This window comes from Notolabrus celidotus, chromosome 15, assembly GCF_009762535.1.
Source record: "Notolabrus celidotus isolate fNotCel1 chromosome 15, fNotCel1.pri, whole genome shotgun sequence".
In the NCBI taxonomy this organism is placed as follows: Eukaryota; Metazoa; Chordata; class Actinopteri; order Labriformes; family Labridae; genus Notolabrus; species Notolabrus celidotus.
The window spans coordinates 22,955,404-22,967,634 of record NC_048286.1 but is presented as its reverse complement, the minus strand read 5'-3'; the positions used below and the strand labels follow the sequence as shown (position 1 = coordinate 22,967,634).

Here is a 12,231-nt window from a genome sequence, read left to right as displayed (position 1 = left end):
CTGTCATCCTAGAGTAGAACTCTGTTCCTTTGTTTGCAATCATGTAAACATTACACCATGGCTTTCACTGCATACTTTTGATGTCTTGCCTCTTGAGACCCCACACTTGTTCTTAGAGGAAAACTTCATGCCGTGAGGAACGTGTGAAAAACTTTGGTACATTTTGGGGTCAGAGCACCTGAAAATTTCAATAGTGTATATGTTTAATATTAATAGAAAGAAGGAATAAAATAAGATAGAAATACAAATGAAATAATATCATTTGGATTAATAATACTATATACAGAAATACAGAATAGTTACAGTTCGCTATATACAAAAGAACTGTGAATGAAGGTATTGTATACAGGATGTTGAGAGCAGGGATATTGCACAGTGTATTGCACGCTCTATTTGAAATTTAACACACTTGCAATATCTGAAATCGTACCGTCAAGAAAAACGTCAATGGTGCTGTGAAATGAACAGAGTTGTAAAGGAATATAAACATGAAAACCATGAAACAATACATTTAAAGTGAAAAAATGAGCATGCATTTGCTAAAAATAAGGCTGTTTTTGAAAGTATAATATAGCTGGTGGGTTCAAACATTATGTTTGCAAAGCCTCAGTCTACATAAGTTCTATTTAAGTTCAGGAAAAGTTATAGAAGTAAATGAAACCAGATGTTTAATCTACATTGAAATACTCCACAATGTCCATTATCATGTTCTGCAAATAGTAAACTATAGGTGCTAGCTAACAGAGTTTTTATAGTCTGTAACCTCAAAGAGAGGGCAGAGAATGACTAACTTGTCATTTTGGGTTGGACTAAATGGAAGGGCTTTGGACATAAAAAAAACATCAATGCCTACATCTCATCACCTCATGTCAAGTGTTAAGTGCAGCCGCCAATACTTAAGCTCCAAAGCAGTTTATTTCCAGCGGTGTTACTTTATTACAAAAGGCTCCTCCAGAGTAAAAGGCTTGATAGTCAGAGGGAGGACCACACATACTGTACGGCTGACAGGACGGCTCCTCTTTCAGCTCTAATGGAGGGAGTTTGTGTTCGTCAGCAGCATTTTAAAGAGTTTTCTTTGGGTAGAAGTAGGGTAACACACACACACACACACACACACACACACACACACACGCACACAGTTCTTCATCTCTGAGTGTTAATGGCACTGACTCATAATGGCTCCCTGTTCTTGGCACTTTGAACGCTGTGCTAATGAATTGCATGTGTGCGGATGGATTTGTGTGTGTAAGGTAGAGCAGATCAGGGGTGGTCCTGCCTGATCTGTGTGTATGTGTGTGTGTGTTTTGTGATAGGGTGGGCCGTAAAGGGGGTGGTCTCTTTCTGATCTTTGGAGGTAACTTTCTTTTTTTTAGAGCCCCTATATGTTCATGTCGGTGCGTAATGCCACACACTGATGCTCTCCTGTGGAGTTTCGGTCAGACGTTGGCATCACATCACAGAGCTGCACAGAGTGACTCAGTTTGTTTGAAAGGATCACCTTGGAGTGCCGGTGGGATCCAATAAGCTTCTTTTGCACCTTCTTCTACCATCAGTTTAAAACTCAGTTTAACTTGCATGTAGATGATCAACTGAGTCATATTTTGTTTTTGAAATGACAGCTGAAGAGATTATTTTTGTCCCTGCATGTTGTGACAAATGGAGACAGTCAAGGCTGTGAAAAGGCCAGCATCAGCCTTTGAAATCATCTGTTTTGTTAATAGAAGATAAAGTTCATAAAACAAGAGAGAAGCTGATAACATTTCTACATTTTAGTGTGAAAACCACGACTCTGACAGAAATAAAAAAAGAAGCCAACCTCTGTCAAAAGTGCAAAATCATTCACTTCATACATTTCATACATTGTTCTAACTTTTTGGTTTGAGTCAAATCAAATCTGTTTCCTCCTGATAATGTCTCTGCAGCCAGAGCACTCAACTCATGTCAGTTCCAGCTATTCTTTAGGGTTAGTGTTGTAGTCAAGACCACATTAACTGAGACCAAGACGTGTCCGAGACCAGAGGGCACCGAGACCAAGACAAGACCAAGACATTTAGGGTTAGAGACCGAGACCAGACCAAGACCATATATATCAATGAAAAATCATTATGAGAGTTAACAAAATAAAAGACTTCTGTTTATTTTATTTAAGTTTGCTTTGAATACTATTGACAGCAACAAACAAGGTTTGGTTTTGCCTTTGTTGCCTTTCTTTTGACTCCTTAAGTGACATTTTTTCTCTTATCACAGTAATGACAGGGACACAGAGTGCATCAGTGGTGGTCCCGACCGGTCTTGATATAAAATACGGAGTCTGCCCAGTCCGAGACCGAGACAAGACCGAGTACAAATGCTTTCGATTCCGAGACGAGACCCAGACCTGAAATAAGCGGCCTCGAGACCAAGACCGGTCTCGAGTACTACAACACTACTTTAGGGTCTATGAGTTGGCGTCAGAGGAGCAGCCATACTTTGCAGTTTCTTCATGAAAGACACTTTAGCAGTTCAGACATGAGCAGTCATTTTCCCCAATTAGGATTGCAAAACTTTATTTAGAAAATTCAGAGTCAGCACACCATGTACATGTGGTTATCCATGGCTGTAACAAACTCTTTCTTTGTCTTCCCTTTAAATGTTACTGTAATTGACACTAAAATAAGCTTTTTGTTTATCGTTGTGTTTCCTGAGACGGACATCATACCATTTAAAAGTAACACTACTGCAACTCTATCACAAGCCTTCATGTTTCTGCAGGGATGGTTTTTCAGAAGCAGGCTTTCTAGAGGTGTGATTTTCCCTGAAGCTCATCTGTGCAAATGCTGTTTATATCTATGATGCTCTCACCCGTTACTTTGTTCTATTAATCAGCAGCTACTGCACCATGTTTACATATTGCACAATTTATAAACCATGCAAATCCGGTTCCATGGAGGCACCAGGAGGGGAAGTTTCTTCCTGGACGCAGAAAATGATCTGACACAAGAGATTTGTGTAACTGACGACCAGTCAGCCGGGGAAGTCACTAAGATCAACATTGTTTTAAACGACCCTTTGACACTGGAGTGATTAGTTAAAGTGATACCATCAGACATCTGACTTTGGAGGATCCTGGAGACTTTTTAAAAAAAAAATCCTAATATACGAAATACGAACATCTAAAAGTGCTTTTGGAATGCAAGGAATGTCCATGTCAAACAAAACGTGTTTCTCAGTGACAGATGTGACGCTCAGCCCACATAAGTTTCATAAAAATTCCTCCTCCCTTCTGTAAGAATAAATGCCATCACTCATCATGTATGGATGAAAGGATATCTGCACTCCTCACCTGCACTGCCTTGCCTTTCTGACTAAGCTGAGAATGTTTCTTCACTTTACATTGTGCTGTGTGTGTGACCCTTTCATGTTCCTCTTTTATGTTATCTCAAACATGTGAGCCCTTTGAGTCAACTCTGGCTGCTTCCTTTGGAGTGATTACTTGTCTAAAGATGGAAATAAAACTCTTTAATCAGGCACTCCCAAGCACAAGGCTGAAAATGAAGATTTTCCTTCCTGTCCTGCATCCTTCTTTTTCATCTGTCTTCCTCCCACCCTCTTTGTTCCTGAAACAAATGTGGAGCTGCACGATTCAGCAGCTGCAGCGAAATCTGTTTGGAGGGACCTTGACCTGTGCAAACAGGGTTGTAATAAAAAAGTCCAATGTGCTGTGCACTGCTGAGGAAAAGTTATTGCATGTTACTCCTAACTTTTGCATTTCTTTACTTTATTCACATAGAGACATCACCCTAAGGCGGGCTCAAATCTTGTTTTAATGTTGCTGCTGTGTTCAAGTTTAACTTTCTGCTTCTGATTGAATGAGCAAAGACAGACAGTGAATTAACAACTAGGGATGTAAGGATGCACTCAACCCACGATTCAATTCGAATCCCGATTTTTGGTTCACGATACGATTTACTCACGATTCTCTAACGATTTTCAAGAAAACTGGATTGAACTCAAAGTTTAAATAACGATTATTTTATTTCAATTCTCAGATATGGACAGTTGCAATATGTATTTTATTCTCTTATATTTCTTTGTAAACAAAGTAATCCTTTTTTATTTTTAAGGTGTGTTGTAACTCAAATAAAACCACTCCACACTTTTTCAGTACCTTGCAAAAAAGAAGGTACAGAGCAAGCATACAGCCGTAACACTAAAGGCTGATTTATACTTCTGTGTTGAATCGACGGCGTAGCCTACACCGGGGGTCCACGTAGCTCCTGTACCTACGCAGAGGCCTACGCACGTAGCTGATGTGCACCTCCTCCAAAATGTAACTACGTGTTGAATCAACGCAGACCGCAAGCCCTGTGATTGGTCCGCTCAGCGGCATTGTGTTTCCCGCATTTACAACACATCCGGGATCCCAGACATCAGCCGCACATCGGCCGTGTATTTCATCTCCTCCTCTCTATTCTTCATGTAATCATGTCTGTATGATAAACAGCAACATGTATCAGCTGTAGATTAACATAACACGCTCTGAATCTCTGTGGAAAAGTAAACAGAGAACGTAGTGGGACCAGAAGCAGGCGACCGGCTTTCAGAGAAACCACGCTAGCCTCAAGCGTTTCGGCAGAGTATTGCTGCGCGTCACGGACACATCGACGCACAAGTATGTGGTGCTCATGTCCGTGTCAGCCCCTGCTGCGTAGGGGCAACGCAGAAGTATAAATCAGCCTTTAAGCAAAATCAAGCATTATGCCCCGTTTTACCTCTTTCTAGCTAACTGCTAACTGTGATATCATCCAACATTCAATCGCTAGCTAGCTTAATTGCTAGCTTCAAATTTACAATTTTCTGATAGTGAACACTAACAACAAGGTAATATTACCTTCCAGCTGCTTCCTAGCTAACTCGTGTGTAATCTGATGTGGCTGAGGTGGAAGTGGAAATTCTGTTTTTCAGTTGGTTATCAATAGAAAAACTGTTGAATATTTTACTTTTTTATTTCCTTTTTGGCTCTTTTGCCTTCACTGAGAAATATGACAATGAATAGAGTACAGAACAGGTAAGAGACGGTGAGTAATGATGTGTGCCGAAAGGCCTGAGGGGCAGAATTGAACCTGGGATGCTCACTTCACAGTGACTGGAGCCATTGTTCATGGAGAGCACAATCTAGCCACGGAGCTAACCTTGCACCCCGTGAAATTGCACCTTTTGACAGATGTGTTGCTTTATTTGATATAAAATCTTGAACACAGAAATCTGATATTATGACGAAAACCGGCGGCCCGGTCTATTTAACCTTCCTGTGTTATATATTGAATGGACACATTTCTAATAACTTTACACTCATGACTGGAATTGTTTTTGCTAAAATACTGAAGTGAAACCTGTTTACAGTTTGCATATGGAACCAAATGCACACAAAGTATATACTGTAAGCATAGAGCCTGAGGCAGCTTTCCTTGTTAATTTCACCATCAAACTTCTGTGAAACTGTCTTTGAAGCTTCCTGTTCTCTGTTGAGAAATCTGCAAAGAGAAAACAAAAAAAAGGAAATACTTCTGTGTGAGAAAAACCGACGCATGGCAGTAAAAGGAAGTATGAGTGCAGGGGGGAGACAGTGGAGCCAGAGCTCCCACATGGACTGTAGGATGTGTTCAGGCTTGTTCCCATCCAGACTGTAAATGATTAACAGGAAGCAGAGTCACAACTTCACTCCCACACATCAACCTCTCTAAACACACACGCACATATTTCAACAGTGAAATCTTTACATTGCTGTAGCTTTTTGTTTAAATATAGATATTCTGCAGTGTCAGATTTTCAGCTATTGTTGCAGTTAAGCACCTATCAGCCAAGCTCCCAGTGTCCACACTGAAACTATGTGCTGTTATTGTGTCATGTCTGGCAGCAGAGGCTGTGCACCGCCTGAAGGCTTGCAAAACTCAAAGATTGAAACTCAAATTTTACCGGTGGATTGTGATACATGTTTGCACTGAACATTAATAAAATGATTTGCATGTGCATGGACGGGCCTCAGCTTTGTGTTTACTTGATGATAAAAAGACTTAGCTGGTGATGTCACTTTATAGAACAGACCTGCAGGGAAAGAGGAAGTCATTGAAGAGGAGTCATTGATTCATAGAACAACAACACCTGCATGATTTACCTGAAACAAATCATAAAATGACTGTATGTTCATTTAACACTCATTAACGACATCTGTTGACTCTGTGAAATACAAATGTTTATCACAACAGCCCGACTTCTCTGTTCCTAGAAAATGAATATTTGCATCAATCTTAATTTGTATGTCAAGCCTCATTACATCTTTGCTCAACATGCAAAACCGGCTGCACATAATTGTCCCATTTTCCTCAGTGTTGTTCAATCTTCTCTTTGTTGTTCTTCATTGCAGTGTTGCATTGCCCAGGATGTCTTCGAAGGCTCACAGCTCTAATAATATCGCCAATGCCAGGCGAACGGTGCAGCAGCTGAGAATAGAGGCGAGCATCGAGAGGATAAAGGTACAGTGCAACAATAAACCAGGCAGTGGTGTCACAATACACACCCTCTTTATTGTGTTCACCAAATCCAGCACAGTATATGTTCTGTGTGATACACCAGCAGCAGAATGACATCCCTGCTCCAGTTGTGTTTTTCTAATGTCCAAATAAATTGTTTGACATGACTTCCACCTCTGACAAGGCAACAATACAATCACAGGTTAGTTTAGCGGGGCACCTGGGGTAGCCAATAAAATTTAAAGGGGGGCCCCTGACCCTCCTGACCGCCCCTCTGGACCAAGCGGCAACCTCCGGTCTTAAACTGTGAAGCCCATGTGGAAGTGTTATAAACTGCAATTCATCGAAAATCCGCTTGAAACCACATAGACACCAATTCAAAAAAGACGCTCTTTGCAGCATTAATAAACATGTTTACAGCCTGGTTCAAAAAACGACTTGACACTTCGTAGCTAATTTCTCTATCGGTACACACTGTACGGGGGGAATTTTTTTCTAACGCGACAGTTCAGAAGATATTAAGATTGTGAGTTTTTGCCCGAATAAGGAGATGACTGACTTGACTCCCGGTCGGGAACAAGTCCTCCTAGCCAAGCATTGGCTAGGAGGCTCAAACCCTGCCCCTTTACATCACACTCTGCCTGGTTGAGTTCCACATTTCCAAAATGGCTGCCGCCGTCGATTGGCTTCAAAACAGCGCTCAGGAACAGATGGGTGACTACGTCCATTATTTATACAGTCTATGATTCGAAGCTAGCAATTAACCTAGGTAGCGATTGAGCGATGATATCATGATATCATGATATATGGATGAAGTGCTCCAAACTGAAGTTTATGAAGCGTACTCTTGAGGCTGGCTGCAAAAACACCGGAAAACCACATACACACCAATTCAAAAAAGACGATGTTTACAGCGTTAATAAACCTGTTTACAGCCTGGTTCAAAAAACTGTTTAGTTCCTAGTAGCTAATTTCTCTCTCGGCACACGCTGTACTGGGTGTGAAGTTTTTTATAACTCAGTCTTTTTTAAGATATTAAACTTATGAGTTTTGCCCAAATAAGGACATGGCTGACTTGATTGACAGGAGGGCACCATGTAGCTGTTAGCGAAAAGGCTGAAGGCCCGCCTCTTTACCTCACACTAGCTTGGATGAAGTTTGTTTGTGTTCAACATTTCCAATATAACACCCGCTGACGATTAGCTTCAAAACAGCGTTCAGGAACAGATGTGTGACGTCACGGATACTACGTCAATTTTTCATCCAGTCTATTGTGTGAACATTAACACAGAGTCTTTTCTTGGTGTTTGTTGTCTTTTCTCTCTGTAGATATCCAAGGCCTCTGCAGACCTAATGAACTACTGCCATGAGCACGCCAGAAACGACCCTCTCCTCATGGGCATTCCTGCCTCAGACAATCCCTTCAAGGACAAAAAACCCTGCACTATATTGTAGTGGATGCCACTTAGCCCTTATGTGTTTTTTTTCTTTTGTTTTGCTTATTAATGTTGCTGTATTCTTTTGTGTTGGGATGAGAGTGAGGGGTGGACTGTGATTGAATCATTCCCATGTGTTCACCTATTCTGTTAATGCAATTTAAACACCATTTACCCTAAAATAGCAACTCATACTGCGCTAAAAAAGCCCCTTTAGCCTGTACTGCTCTTTCCTTATCCTTCACTCTGAGCTCTGACCACTAACAAGACTTTGGCTGCATGATTTGTGTTGGTATCAGGTACGTTGTGTTAAAAAAATACAGATTTTATTGTTGGGCTACTTTAGTGATGGATTAATCCTTACTATGTTAACTGTCTCATCCCCATCAGGCTGTGACTGTTGTTGTCCTCTACATGGATTCATGCAGCCAAAGCTCATCCTCAGTACTTTAAAAGTTTCTTCTTCATTCCCAATAGTATTTCACCCATTTCTGTGCAGTTAAGATTATGAAATATCTTTGATCAGGGCAATATTTTCACTAAATATGATGTTAAATTCAGAGTATTCTTGCATCCCATGTCTTAGACAATCCACATATATATTTAATCCTTTGTTTTCCTCTCTGGTATTTGCAGTATGATTACCATGATACAGTGTTGTCAATTTAATGAAGCATCTTGTTAAGATCTAAAACCTTTAATACAAAATCATGTCTGCTCAGATTCAAGCCATTGCCATCATAAGACCCCAGTGCTGTGATGCTGAACCAGAGCATGCAAAACACAGAGATGAACATGCAAAAGTAGTCTCTGTTTGTTTTACTGTCTGTGTCAGCTGACATCTTGTGTTGTAAGGAAACTGGGACCAAGCCAAACTGGCGATACTGGATTCCGAAACATCTAAAAAAATGTCTGAATGAAACTATTTTTAAACATTCCTTCTAAAAACACTCTGTGGTACTCTATTTATAGAATGCTGACGGCACGCCAGCAAGTGCTGCACAAGACTGTGAGTCACGCTTTCTTACTGATCACAACATGTGTCTTAGGTGAGCGAATGTGCTGCACGTTGTTTGTTGTCCTAATTTGTTTGTGCATGAGTGTTACAGCTGCAAGTGGCAATGTGTATTAATGATTAAACAAAAAAAACCACGACTCCATCACTGTCCTTAAAGAGTATAACATTTGGTGTATGTGGGGTGTTCAGTCTTCAGTCTTCACATTGTGATTCTTGGGAGGAAAAAATCTGCTATTGTGACATGAAAAAAAGAAGCATTAATCAGATTTTCTTACACTCTAAAGCCTTACTTATGTCTGCCTTGTATCAAGAACACTCAAGGGGAGTACTTTCTTGAAAAAACTGTTTCTATCAAATGTTTTTATCTGTGGGTTGAAGGTGATTTGCAATGATATATTGTGCCATCTGTTCTTGTCCTTGTGTCACGAGCGGAAAATGTTAAATGGTGTTACACTTACCTGGTGCTCTGCTTTTTCAGCTGTTATGGTCTTGTTGCCTTCTCCAAAGGGTACGTTCAGGTCTTCAAATCAGCGAGATCTGGTGTTATTATCCAGTCCTACTTTATGATTGTGTCTAACTGTCAGTTCTTCTTACTTGCAATAAATCATCCCTGTTTGCCTCTTTTAAGGAAGAGTTCAGATTACCACTGCCATGTTGAGATCTCTGTCAATTCTGTAACTGCCTTACTGCACCGTTGTTGGATTAATTTAACTGTCAGAATCTACATTTTGATAATTGTCTTTATTAATATACCAACCTTTGTATGAAGACTTAATTAAGATTAATAAAGTGAAGCATTCCTACAGTGCAATACTGTACTAATATCTCAATAAAGATGTGTTGTGCTGCACAGTCTGAACATTTAAACTCAACTGATTCCGTCTGGATTCAATCTTTCCTGATTTTTCTCTTTTGCCGTGCAGATAGAAGCTGCCCACTATGTATCTGTGTCCATTTCCTCTCATTAGTGATGTATTTATATCTCAGTGGAGACGGGAGAGACCTCAGGGCCTCTCGCCATGTCTGTCAGACACCAGCGAACACAACAGAGCTAAAGATAGACAGAAACCAAACCCTGATTTCCGCTCTTGAAGAATAGAGAAGCTATTTTTGGGGAGGTGTCTGCTTCGCCTGAGTCTGTTTTCTTTCTCCTCTGGTGGCCGCTTGGGTCTCTCTGACCTTGTTTCTCACCAGCTGCTGGATGGACATTTTCTCCTGCACACAATGAGAAGATGATGTTAGAATAAAACATATCGTCACCTGCTGGGAAAATATTACATTGGATGACATTTCTCACACTTAAAATGGGATAACAATGAAATGAAATCATCACCTATTATTGATTATTTTAGTGCTACCTAAACTATAAATAGACTTTGCTTTCCTCTTTTTTCCCCTTCTTTTATAATATGCAAAAAATATGATAATATGAGTGTTACACAACCAAATCATAAAAAACCTTTCGGAGGATAAGGTTGAGATATTAAGTAATCGGACTTCATTTAAGAACAAATTACATAAACTGGGAAATTTTACATGAAGGGCAGGAGAAAAACACTGTCACAGATTTAGTTTTTCTCAAAGGATCAGCCATCACAGCAGGAAAAGCCGAGTGCAGTCACATTTGTTAGACTGAAGAACTTTATTAAAAGCTCAAAATGTTGATATGGGTTAAAAGAAGTCTGCAGAGTTATAACTGTAATGCACACATATGCAACATTCTGCCTGGGTATTTTCTGTAAGCATGACTGCCCCAGAAGGCCTTAAGCTTGTCCCCCCCACCAGAGTAATACTTCCCCAGTAATCCCAGTTAGTCATTGTGCAACAATGTGAGAATTACAGAGAGGGAGGGCCAACGGTCGCTTACTGACCATGTGCCTCTCGGTGAAAATTCACCCTGGCAGTTACAGTGTCAGTGTGCAGGAATGTGCTGATGAGGGGGAGAGGAAGAGGAGGGAGGGGGGGTGCAGAGTTGGCTGCTGTGGCACCTCTGCTCCTCTGGTGGGCCCAGCTGATTATAAAATTACACAAAGCAGACATTTGAGGCCATAGTCACCCTGTAGCTGCAGTTTACACTCACATAGATTCACATTGCTGGACCAGAACCAGTGGTGTTAGTGCACTTAAAACAATGTCAGTTTAAATTTTAAGATTTGTTCACTTGGGTATTTCCGAATTAACTCTGCTCTTTTTGCACATTTGCACATCTAACCACAGCAATCTGATGCAGAGCTAGAAGGGACTCTGATTTTCTTTCTTTCTTTCAATGGAATTTTTATTGAACAACAACACTCATCACAAAACACAAAAGCACATGACAATTGACATACAGAAAAAAACAGCCACAGAATAGTTACAAACGATAAGGTAGTGATCAGTTAGTCAAACAGACAAAAAAATAAATAAAATAAAACAATAATGATAATAATAAAAAACAGGACAAAAACAATGAGTTATACAGGTCAGTTTTTATAAGAAAAAAGGGGACTCTGATTTTAAAGTTTCAACATTTGATCAACTTACAAAACAAATTAGTTGGTCATATAAAAGGCAATACACTTTTAATCAGTGGTATTTAAGCTATCAAAGTGCTAATACAACTCATTTAGGTTTTACACAGCTATACCTGTACAAAGTAAGCTAAACAGGTGCTATGAATAAATATGCGTCTGTAACATGTTCAGACATGGCTTCATATTATTAAATGTACATTTTATACTTACAGGTAGCACACAGACCAAGTTTTGTCACATGATAGAACTTATACTGTTCTTAATTTAAGGATATCACACTGAAACTGTAAATGAGCATATTGAAGCTTTTAGTCGTGAACATAAAGGACTATTCCACACTTAAATCAAACGTTTATTCTATTTCCACACTTTTGTTCTGCTCCCAGATTTTTATTTAACATTTGATGAGATACAGCTTTGTGGGAGAGATTTGTCTTCTTGATTGTGTAACTCTGTGTGCATACTCTTTTCTAATTTGTGATTTATTCCCCTTCTCTCTTAGTGTTATCTTAACCTTTGGTTTAAAGTTAACTGCATTGAATCCTGTATGTTCTTAATCTTTAGCTTAATTTGCTAGTAAAATATCTTTCTACACACACTGACCACATGCTCCACAGGTTTCCTTCTATGTAACAATTCAAAGAGCACACTGACTTATTTGATCTCCAGGTTCTGCCCTATTTTAGTCATACATAGATAACGCTGCACCTGAACTTTTACCCACAAAAGACACATCCAGCAGGCACTAATGTGGT

General features: G+C 39.9%; 1 protein-coding gene across 1 annotated transcript in view; it reads left to right on the top strand.

Annotated features, from left to right (window-relative positions):
* gng12a (guanine nucleotide binding protein (G protein), gamma 12a) overlaps positions 1-9,835 on the top strand; it is a 38,023-nt gene extending 28,188 nt beyond the window's left edge. Inside the window, exons 2-3 of the mRNA XM_034703921.1 lie at positions 6,404-6,512; positions 7,839-9,835. Coding sequence (XP_034559812.1) covers positions 6,420-6,512; positions 7,839-7,964 — 219 coding nt within the window. The 5' untranslated portion in view covers positions 6,404-6,419 and the 3' untranslated portion in view covers positions 7,965-9,835. The remainder of the gene's footprint in view (positions 1-6,403; positions 6,513-7,838) is intronic.
* The last annotated feature ends 2,396 nt before the right edge of the window (positions 9,836-12,231 follow it).